Raw genomic sequence first — 23,226 nt, 5'->3', positions numbered from 1 at the left:
TTTTTTTCAGTTTGTGACCATTTTATACCATATTTCCAGTGTAAATTTTTTATTATTTGATTATTAATTTTCTAAAAAATAAATTTAATTTTTCATTAAAATTTTCTACCACCCGCACAAGGAAGCCCTGATGCAGACAAGACGTGCTGGAGGTCATGTAGGGAAAAACATTCTGGCCATTACCATATTTTTTTGAAAATGTCTTAAATTATTTTCCTATTGGGAAGTAATCAAACAAAGTGTTCATAAGATTGTCAATGCCAGCATTCCTTTAGATTTTGAAACTTTATTTTTGGGTAAACATCCTGACTGTGTGAAAGAATATTGTAAAATATACATCTTTAATATTTTGTCAAATGCCAGCAAAAAAGCAATAACTGGGAAATGGAAGACTGACAGGATACCAATAATAGAAGATTGGATAAATGTGATGCAAGAAATTTATTTGATGGAGAAACTTAGATTTGTACTGAGACTGGAACGAGACAGATTTGAAGAATGTTGGAAATCATGGTTGAAGTTCATGGACTTGAGATCAAAAGACTCAAAGACAGAAATGAAGTGATAGTTGGTTTCTCTGTATGGTCGAAATATTTTGTACCTTATTTTTAATTTTATATGTGTATGTACATATGTGTGTGTATGTATCAGTATACATACACGTACACACGGGTAAGTATGTAAGTACTTTTTTTTCTCATTTATTTATTCACTTCTGTATTTCTTCACAAACAAAAAGGGGTCATTAGGAAAACTAAAGAGAATACATGGTAAGAGATGTTGGTTGGGAACATGAAGATGCATTAATTTTGAAGGAATAACAGCAAATGTCCTAAATGTTGTGATTATAATTTATGTTTTCTTCAAGTTGTTTTCTCCTTTATGGTCTCTTCCCCGTTAGACGTACCATGAAAACCTCCGAGACCACCCAGGAGGAATCATCAGCTTCTTTTAACAACCTCAGCTGGCTTATTTTAGCATAAAACAGCACCTTAACACATCCAAATTAAGTTTCTTGTAGCCCTTTGTTTTCATCCTCTGATAACAAACAAAAGCTCAGGAATGCAGGTGAGGGTTAAAATGTAGATGTCTCTAATGTAATGTCATACAGCTGAACCTTAAAACTCAAGGCGTGTACATAAAAAGCTTCACAAAAACAGGGATATTGTGAAGGTGTAACCAATAAACAACTAAAGCAAGTTTCCAGTTTATCAGATTTAACACCTGAGTACATAATGTGAACCATTCAGTCTAAATTTACTGTTACATGTCACTCCTCCGTCTCAAATCACCCAAGCAATGCCAGCAAGAAACAACCATCTCAATTATTTATTCAGTTAGTGACTCCAGTGTCCCGGAGCTGGCTGGAATTCACTTTATGCTGCTGTGTTGATATGGCAGTATAAAAACCATTGACTTTATCATCATGCCACAGCTCTGTTTTAGCACTCTGTGTGTGAAAAGGATAATCGTGTAGGTCAGGAAGTTTGGTTTCAGAGGGCATTAACTTCATTTTACATTTTTTTTTCTTGCTGAGACCCTGAAGACACTCAAGGGTGTATTCACTCAGGTGAAAGAACAAAGTTTGGAGATGGCTGCCGAGACCACAGCTAAATAATGAGACTGGAGTGGAGCAGCATTAGAGATAAGCAAGCATCCAATGAATTACTTATGTGGCACCAAGGGACCATCACCAATGCTGCACTTCCAATAGTGCAACAAGGATCTGGAAGGAAGGATCCCAGGAAGATTCTGCTGATGGTCTGTGAACTTTAATTTCACATTTCATTTTGAGTCAACTAAGTTATGCGTTATTCTTGAAATGTGATGTTTCTGCTGTCATAGCATAGATATTTTTGCAATAGAGATCGCTGAAACTTGTCTTGTCTTGATTATAAGAATAATAATAAAAGCTCCAAAGTTTTGATACTGAACATTTAACATTCACTCTTCAGAGCAGCTGCTATTTTTCGTAATGCTGGGAAATATTTCAAATATTAATATTCTGAAGAGAAATATTCATATTTACATATAAGCTGTCTCAATCGCAGTTGTTTTATTTATTCATATATATCAGTCTATAGACTGCTAAATTTTTGTGATGCTAGTACCATGGAAGGGTAAAAAAAAATAATAAAAAAATACGCCTTCTGCTTCTAATCAGTTTTTTTTTTAAAGAAAACATGGAGGCAAATCAATAGACCTTAACTCAGAAATTAGATCGGCTTTAAAACTACACCAGTCAAAATTCAAGATTAGTCTTTCATGTGAGCCACCTTGACTCAAACGTACAGATCCAGGATCACCACCTCTGGACCTCTTGAGCCGGTGTCCTGCAGGTTTAAGATGTTTGCCTTCTGCAACACACCTGATTCAAGTTAAATGGTTCTCCAACAGCTTGTCAAGTTCTGCACAAGCCTCTGAACAACCCATTTGAGTCAGGTGTGTTATAGCAGGGAAACATCTAAAACCTGCAGGCCACTGGCCAAAAAGGTCTGGAGTTGCTACAGATTAAGCATTTTTGAAGAATTATGCAAATATGACAGATGCACATATTGACAAAACACTAAGTAGTGACCTCAGATCTCAAATGCCTCCAAGACTGGTGTTAGGGAGTAAATTTAATTTTCTAGGACCAGAGATATCATTAAGATGGTTTTAGACCAAATAGCATGTATACCAGTTATCAGCAAGTCCGGTCCTTGAGGACCGCTGTCCTGCAGATTTTAGATCGGGAAGTCTCAATCCTGGTCTTTGTGGGTCGGTGTCCTGAAGGCTTTAAAGGTTTCCTCTGACACACCTGACTCAGACTCAGGCTTGTGCAAAGCTTGATGTCTAGCTCTGCTCAAGTCTTCTAATTACCCACTGATTAGAGTCAGGGCAACTTCTAAAACCTGCCAGACATGGCCCCCAAGGACCAGGACTGAGGATTCCTTGTTTTAGATGTTTCCTACTTAAACACCAGATGCACATTTGATTCAGATTAACTGAGATCCATTTAATTTGAATCAGGTGTGTTGGAGCAGGGAAAAATCTAAAACCTGCTGGATATCATACGTTGAGGAATGGATTAGCTAATCCCAGATGTCTTGGAGGGGGAAGATAAAAGAAAATACTTCATATGACATGTTTGTCCTTGCAGCAATGTTTATTATATTTAGTTTTGTTTCAGAACGAGCAATCACACAACTTTTGAAGGAAAAATTAGATTACAGCGGTATTTATGAAAAAAGTAGCTTTAATCGGTAGTTTCACAAGATGAACAACTCACAACTCTGAGACGGTAAACATAACAAAAGAGCAAACATGAAAGGAATTTTGCTTAGATTTAGCCGTAATAGCCAATATAAAAAAACCAAACAAACAAAAACAGCTGAAACCTTCAGCGCTACCAAGAGCTGAAGTCTCCGAAGCTGGTCTTGCCTTTGGACTTCTTGGCTGCTGCACTGCTGGTGGACGGCCCGGCTTCATCCTCAACAGCTGGACGTTTTCTGAAAGACAGGAAGCAGAATGTTAACGAATGACTGCATCCATTTTTCTTCCTTTAGATGCCGTCCAACATAACACATGGGGCAGGTAAGCTTTGGGTTTGGCTGATGTGTAAACTGGGGTAACTCGACTGGTGAATTATTTAAAGTCCAGGCAATGTCTTTTTCTTTTTTTTTTTTTTTTTTTTTTACAATGCACAGTTTTTATTGAATTTTAGTTTAGGCAAGAAAAAATGATTAAATTTACAATACTGTGATGTATGTTACACACTAACAATCCCCACACCAACCACTCTCCAGTTACACACATATACCTACCTAATGTGACAGAAAGCCAACTGTTAAAGGAAGACCAAACACAATCATATTGATGAAGTTTATCTAATAGTCCATGAGTCAATTTCTCCTAAGAGGCCAATTTAACCATCGTCGTCAACCACTCCGTGTACGGAGGTGGATGCTTTTGCCGCCAGTGTCTTAACAGAATCCGTTTAGCAGTGGTAAGAGTCACAATTTCTCTTTTCATGGGGGGAAAAGTGAGAGTCCGGAAGTTCTGCGGTCGAGCCGAGGACAGACAGTTTGGGGGAAATATTAAATCTTCTGTCCAGAATACTAAAAATGACCTCCATGATGTTTTTCCACCAGTCCTGAAGTGCTGGACAGCTACACAGAATATGTAGAATAGAGGCAGCCTGACCCGTGTAGTTGATGCGGTGTTCGGTGCCTTCTCTGAACTATCTTTAATTGAATAAACCTGCTGCCTATTTCTTTGTACATGGTATTATTATAAAGACATGATTCCCATTCATCTGAAGATATGTCCTCTGCCAGGTCTTCAGCCCAATATCCTTTAGCTTTAGAAAGAGGATCAGCTAATTGCTCTTGCAGTAAGTGGTAAATCTTAGAGGTAATACCTTTACTAGATGATGACCTAGAAAGCAGTACTTCCACAGGACTACCAGTAGGGCAACTGAGGGGGCTTCCTAGCCATTTAGATAAAGAACTGCACATTTGGACATAGAATTGGTTACGTGGTAGATTATATTTACTAACAATCTGATCAAAGCTTAGAAACTGTTTGGTCTCACGATCAAATAAGTGACATATATAAAAAAAAGTCGGTTTTACGCCACTGTGCCCAATCAACTGGCTTCCTGTTAATAAGGATTTCTTATTATTCCATAAAAAGACGATGTCTTTTAGCATAAGTCACAATCCATCATAATAATGTGAATGTAAATAATCCAAATAAGAGGAGCGTTCTTATATTTGACGCTTTCTGCATCTGGTGACGTGTAACCAAGTAATTAATTCAAGGAACTTTCTTTAAAGGTCTAAAATAAAGCAGTAAATCTGATGTTATCTACATTAAAGTGAGGCTAAAAGCAGTTTCAGACATTCAGAAGTGGATGTAATTACTTCTAGTGAGGCATTTAAAAGCTGAAGAGCCAGACAGAGCAAGGTTATAACCTCTATGAGCTAATCCTCAAGTAAGGTATGGTAGGAATGTCAAAAAATTATAAGTTTACAAAACAATGAGAATATAAGTAAAAAGAAAAACTAAAAATTAATAATTAAGCTGGTTTTGATTTTCTAATAAGAGTTTTTTTTTAACATTTGGTGTCAGAAAACCAAACAATGGTCTAAAAGCAGATGAAATGTCGCATAAAAGCTGAATAGTTTAATGATTAGTCTTATTCAATCATATACTATGCTCCTGGAGAATGATAAGGAATAAAAATATAACTGTAGTTAAATCCAAAATGTTAATTTCAGACATCTTATTTTGACCTGAAGGCCTGCAAATCAAAAAGCTTTACAAGGACCACAAATATTTGATTAAACGTCCCATGTGCCACTTTTACATGCAGCTGCCTCTGAAAATGGATGTCCTGCTCTCTGGAAGCATTAAAGCTGACATGCTCATGGAAGAAGAAGAAAAAAGTGCGATGACAAGAGAGACAGGATAGATTACTTAAAAAAAAAAGAAAAAAAAGTAAAAGTCACAAATCTCTTGCTCTTTTAAAATTGACTTAGGACAAAAAACAGCATTTTCAATTCAGTTAATGGATCCTAATTGTGAAGCATTGCAGTATTTTCTCCCCTCTGATAGATGCTGCAGAGTGACACATTGTGTGAGGAGATCAGGGTTAACGTCTATTTTTGTGATTCACAGACTACATTCAAAAACCCATGAACAAACCTCCACTGAAAAGGTACAAGTTGTTCTTAATAAGACGCCTACAAGCAGTGAAACTAATTTCAGATGGAACCTAAACTCAGTGAAATATGTTCTGGATGATAAAGCCTGAGGATAATTGGTATTTCTATGCATAAAGGGAAATTTTGCATATTACACCTCTACCCAATTTGTGTTCCTCTAAAATCATATTTTGCCATCCCATCTTTAGTTCTTTGTTTTTAACTTCTTTATATCAGATTTTGGGAAAAGAAAACATAATCCAAAGGGGAATAAACATTCTTTGAGTTCTGATTTGCACAGCCTCATTCTTGGATGAGTCATTTTTGCATCGCAGTCAGAATGCAGTGTGTGTGTGTGTGTGTGTGTCCTTACACTGTGGCAGGGTTGATGTATTTCCCCACGCCGTCTTTGAAGGTCTTGGGTGCCTGCTCCTCCTTGCTTTTCTTCAAGGCGATGCTGGCCTGCTGCTTTTCCTCCTCCTGCTTCTGCAGCTCCTTCTCTCGCTCTGCTGCAATCTAAATGGTACAATTCATAAAATTAAATGACCCAAATGTAAATACACGCTGAGAGGACAAAACAACAGCGAATGATATTATTTTTTACTCAGATTACAAGGCTCACACGGCACATTTAACAAAGGGCCAGATGATTTGCTTTACAGAACCATGTGGGGAGTCTTCCCTTTTTAGAACACTAATTATATAAATAGATAACATTAATTAATCAATAAAACAGTAAAAATATGTAAAGTAAATACACAGAAAGTGCCTATTGCTGATTGTTGTCACAGTCACACCTAAAACCCACCAGAAACACCAGTATATGACACTGATCAGTCAAAGAATGTTGTTAAAATACTTGTTCCTAGCAGGATGGATTCTCTGTTGTTTGTAATCCTAAAGATCTCACCAGAATCCATTTGTTATCCTGTTTGTGTAAAGATTAATACACCGATGTTTGAGAGGTAATGTTAAATAAGAATAGAAGCACTCACAAGGTTACAATCACTCCACCTTTACAAACAAAACGCAGCACATTCTTAGTCTAGGTCCCTGTTTTAGGAAGGTAAAATGAGTCTGATCTAACAGGAGGCTCTGCTGCAACTCCTGATGAATAAACAGACTCGTCTCTCCTGCTTGTTGCTTGTTTCTGCAAACAAATCTTCATGTTGATATTTCACAGTAGCATGCAGACCGACAATGACTGCAAGGTCTTTGAATCTGAAGAAATAATGCTGTAGATTACTGAGTGAAAATGAGAACTGCTGTGGGTTTAACTTTTGGATTTTGTTGTAACTAAAAGTTTATTTTGCTAAAAATTTGTATTGCATATCTTGAGATGTGACCATTAATCATAAGCACTATCTGAGACCACAGTAGGGTCTCAGATAGTGCTTCAAGCTCAATCGTGAGCTAGTTATTTGTTTTACAACCAGGGTTCTAAATGTGCCCTGTGGCTGAAATGTGGCCTAAAATTCATTTTGGTGGGTATAACTGAGAACCTACTGGCCAGTTTGGCAGGTGATTAACAAATTCCCCATGATAACCAATTCACTGGCTGTATGTTTACTTTAGCGCAGTGTTGTTTATGTGCTACTGCCTGAACAAATTGCGGCTGAATGAGGAGCAAAATTTAAACAAAGTAAACAACACGTAGAAGGAAAAACAAAAATGTGGTGGGTGGACGGTGCAAAGAATGAGGCTGGTTACGAGAAAAGAAAGGAGGTAGGACAGGATGTTGACGATGAAAGAGGTGAAAGCCATTTAGATCTAACATTCAGATATTTTGTAGGACAAGAGCTGTGAAGAAACACCACGTTAAAGAAACTGAAAATACTGAGCGGCAAAGACTCAGACAGAGGCTCTGATGAGATCCTTGAAGAAATCTGATTACATGTTAATTAAATAAGGAGTTGGGATGAATATATTCCAAAATGTTGGACAGCCATAATTTTTATTTACATAATGTTGTAAAAAATAAAAATCTACTGAAGTTTAAAGCAAATAATTTCAAATGTGTTAAGAGCAAAAATGACTTTTTCTGTTTTTTTTTTTTTTTTTATATTTTTAATTAAAAAGGGACATACTGCACATTAATAAACACAAGTTAAAAAAATGTAAATGTGCTTAACTGCTAATTTATTTCTGGTTTCCTTTGGCAGATCACATAAAACGTCAACAACACACTTATAATAACAAGGTTCAGACACAAAAAGTACGATTAAATGCCATTTTTCCTTTTTTTTTAAATGCAGTTGCACTTAATCTGGATTATTTTCCATTTAAAAAAAATCTGACAAGTGGAAATTCTGATCAGATTCAGCATCACTGGCTGGTAGATTTGTGGTAGATAGAGCACTGGTTACAACAGTAAACCTGCTGGTAACCTCACTGACCCTTTGTGGGGATAAAAGACGTTAATAAGTTAATATAAAGTCTGACATTCAAACCTGAGCATCAGCCTCTTCATACGGGTCCACAAACACAGATGTAGTTAAGATCTTGATCTCTGACTGCAAAAATGATAAGAATGTAAACATTAATTTACACTTTTTTTTTATACCTTTGAGAAAAACTGTATTCTGGCATCAACATACTTTATATTTTTATTTTTCCAGCATAATTTAGAATAAAGACCAATTGTAATGTGCAGAAACGTATCTCCTCAGTGGCATTTCCAACCCATCCCTTTGCTGGCTCTTGCTTCATTTCACGTCTTTGCACCCGACCTTTACGTGATCCATGTAAGGGTCACAATACTGTCATGGCACAATGAATGACTTTTGTTCTCATCAGCTGCCTTTAATGTCAGGGATGTAGAAACTTGAACTGCTTCCACAACTAAACTCTGTAACCTGCTCTGGATGAGGAGGTCAACCCCAGTTCAAGACAGTAAAATGAAACCCAATTTGACATACAACAAACCTGTGGAGGGAATTTCCTTGTCACCCCAGAGAGCCACATCACACTTTTCAGAGACAAGTCAATCTAAACCATAAACAGATCTTTTTTTTTCCCTACCTTTGGTTTGTCAGTTTTGGGATCACACTCTACATTTTCCATGGCTGTGAGGGTTTCAAATCCACCAACCACCCTGTAAAATAAAAACAAAAGATCCTGTGTTTATCATGAAAATTCCACAGATATCGGAGCTTCTCCAGAACAGATGTCTGTTCACATTGATCTTCCACATGCAAGATAAACAAGAGTAGCATATCTGTCACAGCAAAATATATCATGAAAGTGTAACCATTAGAGATTTACACTGTTAAATACCTTCACTGTCAGAGCGGCCATTTTTAATATTCAACATGACACCTATTTGTTTAATCATGACAAGAGGGCTGAAGGGTGATTCAGGCGGGCAGGATGAAGAGGAGCTCAAATCGCTGCGAGGTTATCAATATACAGTTACAGACCTGAACTTGCGTTGACTCTGCAGCTGATCTTCCATAAGTGGAGAGCAGGGGAATTTAACTTTTACTTCCAACTCAGGCTCAAAGTGGTTTTGTGTCTTTTGTGAGACTAAAGATAAAAATAGTCTAGGAAGTTCAGTTTAAGGGCATATGTGATGCCATGAACCTGAGCTTCATGCTTTATTCCTTCATGGCACAATTTAACAACTCCAGTCTGTGACTGTCGGCTGTTTTGAGCTGAACAGGAATCAGTTTTTAAGCTTGTTTGCTGATAGCAGATAAAATTCTGCAGGCATGATGCAATGAGAGCATATAGAAAACTCAAAACAGTAAGTCCGCATCCACAGGGCCAAAGAATCTACTGGGATTTCCACACACGACCATCTCTAGAATTTACAGAGATGGTCTGAAGAAGAGAAAATATCCAGCGAGCACCAGTTGTCTGGACCAGAATGTCTTGTTGATGTCAGAGGTCAGAGGAGAATGGGCAGACTGGTTGGAGATGATAGAAAGACAACAGGAAGTCTAATTGGTTCCAACCAAGATCTGCAGAACAGCATCTCTGAACACACAACATGACCAGCCTTGAAGCAGATGGGCTACAGCAGCAGAAGACCACACCGGGTGCCTCCTGTCAGCTAAGAACAGGAAACTGAGGCTACAATTCACACACACTCACCAACACTGGACAATAGAAGATGGAGAAATGTTGCTGGTCTGATGAGTCTCCATTTCAGCTCCACATTCAGATGCTAGGCTCAGAATTAGGTGGAAACATCATGAAAACATGGATCCATCCTGCCTTGGATCAACACTTCAGGCTGCTGGTGGTGTCATGGTGTGAGGGATATTTTCTTGGCCCACTTTGGGCCCCTTAGTACCAACATGACCTGGTTTAACCACCACAGCCTACCTGAGTATTGAGGCTGACCATGTCCATCCCTTTATGACCACAGTGGAGCATCTTCTGATGCTACTTCCAGCAGGATAATGCACCATGTCACAAAGCTCAGATCATCTCCACCTGCTTTCATGTTAATATGGAGCAAAACCTCTAAAGGAATGTTTCTAACACCTTGCTGAATCTATCACAGCAAGAATTAAGGCAGTTCTGAAGTAAAAAGCGGGTTCAACCTCATAATAACAAGGTGGACTTGATGAAGTTGCCAAAGAGTGTAGCTAAATGACAATAAATCAATAAAAAAACATCTTCAGATGAAACTGGACAAAGGTCTCAGTTAAAAGCAAATATTTACGTTTTTTTATCAGCATATTGCTTAAGGGTGTAAACACAGCAGAGAAAACAATCACTGAAGATACAAAGTCTGTCAAACACCGAGGGTCCAAAAGGCCTTCTGACAACGATTCCCCTGCCACTGAGCACTTTCAAAGAAGCTGCTCTCACTTTGCTCTTTAAGCTGCAAACTCTTTATCGAGCAGCTCCGGTGGGAGGCCCCTGTTACTATGTGCAGAGTGAGAATAAGCCCACTCAAATAAAAAAATAAACACATAAAAATACCCGGTAAATAACAGAGGATAACTGTAAGACTGAATGTGCTCTGCTTCCAGCCGTTCAGAAGATTAGAGGAGCTCACCACAAAGATCTATTTATAAAATGATTCACTTTCAGGGAAATGTCTTAAACAAACTGTATAAAGCAGGGATTCTTTAGTCAATTCAGTTGAATTGTAAAACAAGGAACATATTGTACAATAAACATTAAAAATCCTTATTTGTACTTGTGCTCAGAGCTTTTTGTAACCTTGTGTGTCTAATCTGACTCAGAGTGAAGGATTTGGGGTATTTATTCATATTTTGCAGAGGACTTTATTTCCAGGCATCAACCATGTGGAGAATCAGTCAGCTAAAAGCAGGCTGAAAGACAGTAACCATGGCTTTCACCAAAGGACAACCATTTAAAATCACGCTCAACTCAGCAGAGACACTTCAGTGGAGATTCAGCATCCACTAAATTTTTCATCACTTTGGCCCAAAGTCAGACTGGAAGTCACATTACTGGCAACACTGTCTGGAGCTTAAAAAGGAAGCAAATGTGTTTTTAAGAGTAGAGTCTGAGTGATAAGCAGACTGAAAATAGAAGAAAGTAGGAAAAGATGCCTTTCACCGGAGGTGGTTTAAATCAAATAAATGGACATATAAGTATTTCAAAACTTTAAAAACTTACCTTCCAAATACTGTGTGCTTCCTGTCGAGGTAGGTGCACGACCGAAATGTGATGAAGCTGAAAGAAAAAGAGCAAAAAAATTTAATTAGTGCTGAAGTGTTGGAACAACTCAATTTTACTCAATGAACAAAATATTACTCAAACACAATGACAACACTTTTGTGGCTGAGATTGATAAGAGTAATACTGAACATGGGGCGGCTGCTCAACCAGTTGAGCTAAATGCTGCACCACGTGCAGAGGCTACAGCTCCTCCGTGCAGCCGGCCCAGGTTTTGTGCATGTCATTCCCCGCTCTCTGACCCCCTTTCCTGTCGAGCTACTTTTGAATAAAGGCAACCAGAGCCCAAAAATCCTAATAAAAGAGTAATGCTGAATGTCCTCTGACCGCTAAATGCTACTTATAAACAACTTTAACAATAACATTTTTAGAACGTATTCTAAGTTCCTCTTATGTAGTTATTTTTTAAAGAATAACGCATACTTAGATCAAAGGAGTGAAGTACATTAACACCAACATCCACAGATACTCACATATTAAGTACAGTTGAAATAAAGCATTGAAAGGACTAAATGTGCAACATAAAGAAAAAAAAAAGAAACCGAGTTGTTGTTTCACAATATTTGTTTGCTATCATCATAAAAACCAAATAACCACAAATAAACTAAATAAAACAAAATAAAATAAACAACACAGTTCTTTATTAACCTGTGGAGCCTAAGCAAAGAAATCAAAAGGAGGTAAAAGAAAAGTAAACCTAAATCTGTTTTCCAAAGTGGAACTGTTCACAGTTTAGAAAAGGCTTTCTTACAACTGGGACTTGTTGGTGTTTGGACCAGAGTTAGCCATGCTGAGAACTCCCCGGCCGGTGTGAGAAAGGTTGGGTCGAAACTCATCCTTGAAAGGTTTTCCCCAGAAGGATTCACCTCCTGGGAATGTCGAAAGTAGGTGCGAAAGGAAGAAAAAGGAGAGAAACGGGGGAGGATGACAAGGTGGGAAAAAATATGAATTCAGAGAGAGGAAATGTAAAGTGAGTCACTTCTTAGTAACAACTTTATCTGATTATTACAGCAGAAAATGCTGCTGATAGGCAAATCAACATCTTAGAATCTGACCATAATGTGGTCATGAGACGCCATTAAAGCAACAATAGTGTTAAGTTTCAACACCAGCTCAGCTTAAAAGTGCTAACTGCTGAGTGGCTTTTAACACTTCTCTCAAATCATACATCCGGCAGTGAGACTGGCATCAATGTGTGATTTTTCAGTTCCACACTTCTGGTCGGGAGTCTCAATATTTAACCACACCAGACCTTTGTTTGGACATATAAAACGAGATATCATGGAAAAAGCACATATGTGATAAATAACATTAATGATGGATGATTTCCATTTTACTGTCCAGCTTTCAGATTTATGATGAAAATTAGCTCTTTGCTTTGGTTACTTTGGATAATTAAATATAGCAAAACCATTGCATTGTTATCATTTAGTGCACTTGAAGATTGACCACAACTTTTAACTAATTATTGGTTTCTCGTTTTCCACTGATGAACATGCCTCAGAGTGCAGAAAAACAGCAATGAAAGGCTCTCCTAGCTTGTATAAACACATATGTTGTATCACGTCTGCATGGGTTAGACAAAGGGAGCTTTTTGTCTGTCCACTGGACTGGAAAATAGTTTCTTTCTATAATACTACATAATTGCATCTATTCTGTTGTAGTTTTATAATATTGATTTTCATGTGGTTAAATGTAGTGCTTTGAGGATAAATCTTGTGTTCAGAAAAACTAATTTTATGTTCCTAAAAGGACAAAAGAAGTCATGTGTATGGCCTTAAATCCAATATTAAACATTAATTAGTGTGCACATTATAAGTAATGCACATTTGCACCTTGAAGATTTTTCTTACAATATGATAAAAATGTATGTATGAAAACACAAATTACCATCTCTGTCAGTATTATTTATTCTAATTACTGCACCATCAAAGAAACAAGGCACTCTGCATTTTTATAAGAAGCAAGAACACCATTTGCCCTTGAACATGGAGCCGTGGTGAGAGCCTTCAGCTGTGAACTATTATCCACACTGACTTCATTATTAAGAATCATCATGATGAGAACACAGGAATACACACTACAGGAGCTTATTGGCTCCCGACAGGGTAAGAGGATCTGTTACCGTGAGATGTGTTGCACTGTCCTGCCAGCTGGAGCATGTGCACGAGGCAGCATGTAGGTATAACAAATAAAAAAAGATACAATATGTATTTTTGTGACTTTGTTTATGCTGGTTGGAAAAACTCAGAGGCTGCAGCCATCATGTTCCCCTGGTGACATTTTTGCATAATTCATCAACATGCTGACATTTTACCTCAGCATGACTGGATCATAAATAAAGGAGTGAGAAGACAGAAGCAGCGAGAGACAAATCCAGAGAGTTAACCAATAAGTCATATTGTATTCTCTCCAATGATAATAATTTCCTTAATTTATACTAATAAAAAACAAGTATGAGTGTGGCGAGACTATAAACATATCATTTTGGTATTTTTAAGCATGCAAGCATGTGCCCCTTGTTCTAAATTTGGATTTAATTTACATTTCAATGTTTAAAACTTGTGTTTCTCCAAAGGTTCTGATCCTGGAGGGTTTTACATGAATAAGTCCACTCTGAGCCACAGGAGAGAGTTGGTGCTCAAGTAAGCAGTTTGCTGAATGTGTCTTTCTAATTTATGCACCAGCAACAAAAGAGAGGGGTTCATTCAAAATGTGTGGAGAATTTCTGAAGGATTTTCACAGTATTAGTCAATATCGATGACAGCAGCTGGTAGTCCTTGTTCTGTTTTTCTTACATGATGAATTTAGTGCAGCATCAAAAGAACAGAACCTCCACCTCTTGTCTGCTCTGTTTGGAGTGGCCCTCCAGCTTGCAGTGGACCTTGAGGGGAGCAGAAGAGGGACTACCGTCATCAGCTCAAGTCTAAGATAAAGATGTCTGTGGGAAGAGACCCAGGCAGCTGAATGACACATTTACCACCTTTTAATTAAAACTAAACCTGGTGCGAGAGCCAGTTCTGGGTTTGTTTACCTTAAGAATCCTTTATGTACATATTTGCCTTTCCTCAACCAGAAAGCCACCACAGAGTTGTACCACTACACCAAATATAAACATCTCTTTCACTTTAAAGTTTGAACCACACTATCACTGTTACACATTTCTGTAGCAGACCACAACACAGACCATTCCGATTGAGTTTTCCCCACAAACCAATGACTGCATACAGTGTGGGAGAAAACATCTTCATATTAGTAGTTCTTTGCTCTATTGTTCTGGCTCTAAACCACTCGTGACTTGGTCAGGCCATGATAACAGTGACCTGACCAAGACAGGACTGGCCGGGGTTAATGAGTTAGTGGTGACTGTACTCAAAATAAAATACTTAAAATAGCCTGCCACAAATCAAACACTAATCAATTGTAGATTACATTAATGGATAGAGAAGCAAAATTAAATGAAAATACAAACGTTAGCTGTTAAGTATACTTCAGTAGCTGCTCTCAAGAAAACCTCCCCCACCCCCAAATTTAGGTGTAAGAGAAACAACGCCATTACTATCCCTTACACAAAAGTAGACATTTATATTAACTGCCTTTTAAAATATGCTTCATTTTTTTTGCAGGGTTTCTATGTGATGATTTTGTCTTCCAAGATGGCAGCGCATGTACACAATGGCTCTAGACCAGGGGTAGCCAACGTCGGTCCTCGAGGGCACCAATCCGGCATGTTTTCCAGATTTCCGTGCTCCAACACACCTGACTTAAACTAACGAGTCATTGTGGAGATCCTTATAGGCTGTTGGATCCATTTGAGTCAGGTGTGCTGGAGCAGGGAAATCTGGAAAACCTGCCGGATTGGTGCCCTCGAGGACCAACGTTGGCTACCCCTGCTCTAGACTCTCCTTTCTGTGCATTTATCTGTGTCTTGTTCCTGTCTACCTATTTATTAATTATCATCACTGAGCTGCTATAATGCACATGCACTGAACATTCATTCCGTCGTCTTTGGTTATGCATTAATTGAACGTTGTGTATTTTGTCTTCTATCTGATTTTCCCTTTTAGGGCAAGCTTTTAATCCCACTGTACTTATGTATAATGACAATAAACATTGATTCTGTGAGCATAATGAGCTATTTTAAAGCATACATTAAAATCTTATGACAGGCCTGAGTTGAACAAATATAGAAGATACAAGCTGAGATAAAATAGCAGCCCACATGTTGCCCATGTTAAGATTCTTAAAAAGTTTACAAACTGCAAGTCAAAACACACCACACTGCATGTTGAGGCCCTGCTTAGCTCGAGAAGCGCTCCTTTAAATCTGGTTAGGGGTCTGTTATTGAGTTGTGTGCTCGCATTGTTCAGCCCAGGTGATGAGGAGAATTTTACCCACAGGCCAGAAATTCTGCACCTTCATAAATCTCTCATGACGGATGCATTTTGCACACTATTCAGAAGCCTGGAGACACAAAACTCACTTTGTGCTGCAAACTCTCCCAGTACGAAGGCACTGTGAAGGTAGGAAATTAACCATATGTGATCTATCAGTTAAATACACTTTGTTGCCTTTTTAACAAATTTTTACTATTTTACCCCTCCTCCATTCTGTGGCCTACACTCAGCCTTCTTCTATCCTCACCATCTGTCTTGCTTACTGCAGCACTCCCATGAGCCTTCAAAGAGTATATTTAGGAACACTCCTGACTCACATCTTGAGTTCCAAGCAGTGTTCATGCAAAGCTTCCAAAAAAGAAACTATTAATAATTCAAAAAGAGAGGCGTTATGCAATTCAAGATGTGGTTTAAGTGCAGTGATCATCTTACCTGTCCCGGTGCCAGTGGGATCCCCTCCTTGTATCTGGAAACAAAGAAGCTTCATTAGTTTTTCTAAGTGATCACAGCTGCTGTCATTTCTGTTTAGTGAAATGTTTAACTTCTGTGCAACGGGAAAAAAAAATCTGTCAATGCATAAGTAAATTTAGTAAACTTCTGATGATAAACAGAGCTATTTTAATGAATCAGTTGCTCATCTGATGTCTTTCTTGTTTAATAAAGCCTGTTAGCCTGTTTTTGACTAATTCAAATTTTAAGAATGTGTCATGTAAATGTGAATTCCTTTTACAGGAAAGACTAAATAAATGAACCAAACAAATAATACACAAAACAATATTTCCTCTTTTCAGTCATAAAACCTGGAGTCATGTTCCATGGAACTGATACTAAGCAAATCAAACATTTCCAGTGTAGTGGCCCCTATTGTTCATTCAGCTTGCTTAATCATCGATCAGTGCTGTGACAGTTCTGCCAATCAAAGAGATTTTGACCACAAACTCTGCCCGTGGAGCAAAGTGTTGACAAGAGCTTCTAGTTTGTTTTATGACTCGCAAAATGCTTTTTGGAAACAGCCAACAGATTTGGCAGAAGATTCTCAGAGGAAAATGTTTTTAAGTGGTATTGGCTGTCATGTTCAAAAAATATAACTGGCATAGCTGAAGATGAATGAAACTAATTCTTTAAAAATAGTGACAGTAAAGAAAAGATGAAAATAGCATGTAGAAACAGGATGATGTGCTATCGCAGTGTTGTACTGACTATTCAAAAGCATATGTATAAACTGGGTCTCATAAGGTAGAGGACATTATGGCGAGAAAGGGGGCCAGGAATAAACATCCTTCACCTTTAACCTTCGCTTTACAAGAGTCCCCTATGCAAGTGGCAGCAGCTGGATAGCTCAGTTGGCAGAGCATCCGTCTTCCCCCATGCAGGAGACCAGAGTTCGACCCCCAAAGGGGACAAACGTTAACACCTTAGCAAGACCCTTAACGCTACTGTCTAACCACTTTAAAAGGCTTTTGATAAAAGTGTCTGCTAGCTAAATGCTAATGCTAATTTTTCCATTGCACACAAACAAGGTGCTGATGGGCTCCTCTCTATTATAAAAACATCTGTAAAACTGCTCAGGTTTGACCAGACATTACTTAATTAATTCCTGGGTGAATTAGGCTGCTATCCACTGGTTTTCACTGGAAATAAGGTGGTTTCCCTTTAAGGAGGTGAAAATCATTTACATTTCCTACTGTTTCAGCTAAATTAGCTCTGACATAGTAACACACATCTTGATTCTGACACTTCTGTGGTAATGCAGTGTCTTTCGTTTATACAAACAGCCCTTACCATTGTGAAGATACTTTGTTTATAGTTTTTTTTACTTTATTTAAAACTATCCATATGTTTACTTTGTGTCATATTCTTCAATTTACATGTAGAAATACAAAAAAAAAAACCCTGCAGACTACATGGCAGGATGGATGATGAGACAAAGTGTGCTTTTAGTGTCTAACAACAATGAGGGACAAAGTAGTAACTGCTCACTATCAGGAAGCCTGCAGCCTACCATAATCAGAGTTATAGGGTGATAAAAAAAATAATGATTGTCACAGATCAGAAATCCAGTGTCAAAGTACACTATTTAGTTTCAATGGCCTTTGAGATTTAAAACTTAATGTAGGAGTTTTGAATCCATCCACATGCTGCATTTGATGGTATTTTCCACTGCAAGCCAGCGGCTTTCTGCATGTTATTGGAACAGAAACAGGAGATCCTTAAAAACCACAGAGCAGATGCAACAAGGTTAACAAGTCCCAGGTTCATAGACGGGCTCACATGTAAAACAGCTGTATCGAATTAGTGTTCCACAATTCTCCTTATTGTTAGAATCAGAAATGTTACCAGGAAGCTGCCTATGGGCCTCTCACATTTCAAACTAAAAACTTGAAAGTCCTGGAAGGATCATATGTGGATGTTCAGTACACAAAAAAAGTCTTGAAGAACAGCTGGGTCAGAAAACAAAGCCATGTTTCACTTCCCACAACATACGATGATTTTAAATATCGTATTCTTTGCTGTGAAATGGTCATTTCTAATTCAACCCTCCTCCCTTCATGGGACGTGGAGGATAAGCCAAAGCCATAAGCAGCACGGCAATTATGGATAAACAATTCACGGCTAGCTACTGTGAATGAAATCAAGGCACAGGGAAAAAAACAGTAAGGGTCCTCTTGAGACCAGATGTCTGCTTTGGAGCCACTTTAATTATGTGAGCGGCTCTGAAATAAATGGATGAGCGGCTGATCAGAGACCTTTCATTTTAAATTCTCAGACTCTGTTGAAAAGCTTCTGTTGAAATAGCTGAAAGAAAAAGCTGTTTACTAATCAGCAATGCTAAACCATGTTATTATTTCATCAAAAGACAATGTTATTGTAAACCGTAACTTGATAGTGCTGTAACTTATTTCCATTCTTCATGTTCCAATCAGAGATGCAAGATAACGCAGCGTAATCCTTTTTTATTCTTATTTAACTTTATGTGAACTCGACTCAGTTCCATTATTTTAAAAAAGAATGGGTTCATATAAACTTCAGACTGGAACTACCTGAATATGCGCAGCTGCTGCGAAAATTTAACTAGTAACATTTCCAGAAATTCAACTTAAACCACAGCTCCTTTCTTTCCTTCTCAAAGAGCCTGGATGCTGCTGCTCACGCTGAAAATCATCTCACTTTGAGTGCTGAAAATCTGATCTCCAGTTTAAGGCAAAATAACAAGTTCAAACTTCAGTGCAGCATGAAGGGAATGAGTTTTCAGTGAGTGAGCACTTAGTACTGTATGAGTACGGAGTGGAGATTCTGCATGTTTGGAAGGTGAACAGACTTCAAAACAACACCGGTTCACATGAGCGCGGCTCCCCCCAAAAGCTCTTAATGGCTGAGAAGCTTGATGACGGCCATCCCAAGGCAGTACCCCTCTGGATGACCTGTGGTTTGTTTGTGTATTAGAGCTGCACAATACATTGAAATTTACCTTCATCGTGATATTACCCTGTGCTATATACATAACTCCTTGAACTGCAACAATAGTAATCCCTTTAATATGGAAGTGATATGATGCTGTTCCAAACGGTTCTGTGCATTCATGCTTGGTACGTCAATGACGAGTCAAATGGGCTTTTCCTGGATGCTCCATGTAGATGCTAATGGCTGTGGCAATACAGTACATGTAGCGAGTGGTGTGGAGGTGGGAGGTAACGAGAGGAGCGATGAAAATGTGAATGTGGCTGAAAAGGATTCAAGGATTCAAAGAGTTTGTCACATGCACAGTAAGGAAACAGGTTTCCCTGTACAGTGAAATTCTTGCTTTGCTGTCCACACCGAATGCCATAAAGAACAGCATGTTGGCTATTTGGAACTATTTTATTAACAAGAGAGATGACACAGTACAAACACAGGAACTCTGCAAGACATGCTGGATACTTGTGCCAAAAACCAGAGAAACACGTTAAATCTCCACTGCCACTTACAGTACGACCACAGCAAGCTATCGACGAATCCAGCAGCTGTTTGCATGTTGCGCTACATTACAGAGCTGCAATTATTGCGAGTCCTTTTTACCTCGTATATGTCGACATGGACGGCAGCGTGGATATCTGGACCGACAAAGTTACTCAGTGGTCCACAGTTTCTGATAAGGGCATCTTACCTGGTGATCTCAAAGTTATTCTGTTTTTCATATAATCAGAGCATTAATGTAAACTCTGTTTCATCTGATAGAAACAGCTTTTAATTTATCAAAGCTTTATTTTAAATAGCTTTAAATTCTTGCAGAGGCTGCAGGACACCACTGTACGTGATGTCTGTGTTACTGACTGAATGAAGAAGAGAAGTTACTAAAATTTAGCGTTAGCCTAAACAATACTACTAACATTATTAAAGCAAAAGCTATAAAGTCGACAGATATCCATGCATGAGAGTTTTGTGAGCATGAGGCATCAAATATTATTCATCGCAGATCACAGGTTCAATTGCAAGTTCAAGGTTACTTTAAGGTTACTTTAAATCTGCCCATGGGTAGATTTGTTTTGAAGAAACAATGATAGCATTTGGCGTTCCATAACAAAACTTACATTGAACCAGACAGATAGCTACTTGATCGAGTGACGAGATAAAAATAAAAACAAAACAAAAAAGTGCTCTGTGTTCTGCACCCACCACTGTAACAGCAAGGACAAGAAAAAAATAATAATTAAAATAAATAAGTCAGATCAAGATAGATAAAAATAAAACAAAAAAAAAATAAAATAAAATTTTGGGGGGAAATAAAAGCAATCTCTGTAACAAAAACCAGAATAAGAACATAAACTTTAAAAGCCACAATGACAAATAGAGCTAAAGAATAAAATAAGCAGAATAAAATGAAAGTGCAAATGTTACAACTTCTAACTGAGCTCAGCGACAGCAACATTAACAAAGCTGTTTTTATAACGTGTTTCCTGCACCTTGGGACTAAAACCCTCTGTCCAGAGGGAAGAAGCTGAAATTCACCCGTAGAGGACGGCAAGCATTATTAAGAATTGATAAAACCATCCTCTGTACTTGTTTAGTGTACTGGGAGGCTGGATAACACTGACTCACAAATCAGGCGACTAGACCATCTCACTATTTGGTTAAAGCAAAAAGATAAAACAGACTAAAAACAACTATAAAACAGATTCCAGACTCTTCAGTCAATGTGGAAATGTGGCGGTTTTCTGAGGCAGTAAAGGCGCTGACGGCCCTTTTTGTGGGCAGATTTGCATTTTTCAAAGTCCAAATTTTTTTTCCCAATTATGGTCCCAAGATACTTAAATGATTGCACTTTCTCTATTTTCTGACTTTTAATAAAATGACTACAATGTCGTTTTCTAAATTCAATAACCAAAGCTTTTGTTTTAGATACGTTCATTTGGAGGTAGGACTTCTCACACCACTGTGCATCAATAACTGGGCCATGACTGGTTTCACCCCCTTTAAGTAAGCTGACAATAACAGACTCGTCTGCGTACTTAATGATGGCCCTGTTCTCATATCTGCTCTGTCACATTGTGTAGAGAATGAATAATAAAGCCGACACACACTCTTGTGGCGAACCTGTGGAGGGGAACACTGGGTCAGACAGAACCCAATGTATTCTCACTCTTAGTGACCAGTTAGTTGAAAAGTCTAAAATCCAGCCCGTCATCGCATATTTTCCTGATATCGTGGAGCCCTAGTGTGTTTTCAGAGCTGGTGAGAAATGAACTTTGAAAAAACTGTGTTACTGCATAATAAAATCATTGCCTGCACTAATGTATTTATTTGTTAACGCAATAACACATTAACTTAAAATCTTAACAATGAATGCATGTAAACTATAAAAAATGTAAATATAAAAAATAAAACTACTTGAATATGCACAGCCACGGAGAAAATTTAACCCGTAACATTTCCAGAAATATGACATATAAACCAAAGATCTGTAGCTCATGCTGATGATAATCTCACACTGAGTGCTGTAAATCTGATCTCCAGTTTAGGGTGTTCTGTTCAACTTTTCACCCCTCGTCTGTCAGCCTGCAGACTCTGTGACATAAAAGCTTTGTATTCATGTTTGTCAACGTCAGAGAAAGTGCAGAGAAGAGCAGCAGTTGCCTAAAGGCCAGAGGAGGAGTTTGGTATCAAAACATTTGCTGGCGGGTGAATTGTAAGTCAGGGAAGCGAATAATCAGTGATACACACAGCTGAAGTTCTCCCAACTTTAAACCTGTGTACACACTTACTTCTTTAAATGTGTGTAAAGCCTGGTACACACATAACGATTTTTTAAATCTTATAAGATTTTTTATCGCTTCAAGAACTCACACGAGAAGATAAAAAAAAAATCAGGCATTTAACAGTTTTGATCGTACTGTGTGTGGTGTGCTCTGATACTCTCATCACAGAACAACACACACATAACGAAGCTGTCCTGCAATCACAGGTCTACAATCTAGTCCTTCAAGCCGGATAAACGTCGAAACATAGAAGAAGGACCATAGCAACAACCAGCAAAAAACAAAGAAGAAGAAACATTTTAACAACCGGAAAACACAACACCCAGCATGGAGGAGGACATATAGGACGAGGGAATGATGGTGGTCTTGGGACAATTGTTAACAGAAAAAGCCTGAAGTGAAAAAGAAAAAAACAGACTGGAGACGGCATGAACACAGACTTTATTTACTTCCCTGTTCCCCAGCCAGCTCGCGCTCTGATTGGCTACATTCTGTACCATGTCACCACCCATGCAGTCACAATGCACGAGTCGTCGGCGTTCCTCAGAAATTGGCTCTGAAATATTGAACATGTTCGATATTCCTGATTGTCGGCTATGACCCGTTTCGGAGCGGATTATCGGGACAAATCGGCTCGTAACACCACAGACCAAATGATGATTGGACAGGGACATCTCACGATGATCGGGCTTTTGCCGTCCGAGGTCGGAAAGAGTCAAAATCGGGACAAAACAGCCCAAAAAACGTTATTTGTGTATCAGGCTTCAGTGGCCTCTAATGGGCATGCTCATGACTTATAGATGGTTTAAATGCAGAGGTTAAATACCTTTACACAGCATGTGCAAGTACGGCGGACTGAGGATACAAATCATTGAGACTTTGACAAGCTGTGTGAAAACTTGTAAATCTCGTGGTAACTGCAGCTACTACTTAGCAGCTAATATTCCTTACCATAAAATTCCTGATGGACCTGTGGAAGATCGTCCCATCATAGTAGCCCTTTTTGCATAGCCGGGTGAAATTCTCTCCAGCTTTGGGAACCTGGAGGAAGGAACACACAGATATTATATTAAAACACTACTGGCAAAATGGACTGACAGTAACTATGAGGGGTGATGTACAAAATTAGTGAGAAACTAACATGAAGATAAAATATGAACACATTGTGTTATCAGAGATAACTGTTGACCTTCCTCAAAGAAAAAAAGTTCATCACTGTTAAACAAGCTAAGAAGTGAAAATTAA

General features: G+C 38.3%; 1 protein-coding gene across 1 annotated transcript in view; it reads right to left on the bottom strand.

The window, feature by feature from the left end:
• Positions 1-3,124: 3,124 nt before the first annotated feature.
• ppil2 (peptidylprolyl isomerase (cyclophilin)-like 2) overlaps positions 3,125-23,226 on the bottom strand; it is a 35,890-nt gene continuing 15,788 nt past the window's right edge. Inside the window, exons 13-20 of the mRNA XM_041999237.1 lie at positions 22,933-23,022; positions 16,181-16,214; positions 12,103-12,220; positions 11,292-11,348; positions 8,712-8,784; positions 8,141-8,203; positions 6,064-6,206; positions 3,125-3,491 (exon numbers count right to left, since the gene is read on the bottom strand). Of these exons, the coding sequence (XP_041855171.1) occupies positions 3,389-3,491; positions 6,064-6,206; positions 8,141-8,203; positions 8,712-8,784; positions 11,292-11,348; positions 12,103-12,220; positions 16,181-16,214; positions 22,933-23,022 (681 nt within the window). The 3' untranslated portion in view covers positions 3,125-3,388. The remainder of the gene's footprint in view (positions 3,492-6,063; positions 6,207-8,140; positions 8,204-8,711; positions 8,785-11,291; positions 11,349-12,102; positions 12,221-16,180; positions 16,215-22,932; positions 23,023-23,226) is intronic.

This window comes from Melanotaenia boesemani, chromosome 11 (genome assembly GCF_017639745.1).
Source record: "Melanotaenia boesemani isolate fMelBoe1 chromosome 11, fMelBoe1.pri, whole genome shotgun sequence".
NCBI classification, from domain to species: domain Eukaryota; kingdom Metazoa; phylum Chordata; class Actinopteri; order Atheriniformes; family Melanotaeniidae; genus Melanotaenia; species Melanotaenia boesemani.
This window is presented reverse-complemented; position numbering and strand designations above follow the sequence as displayed.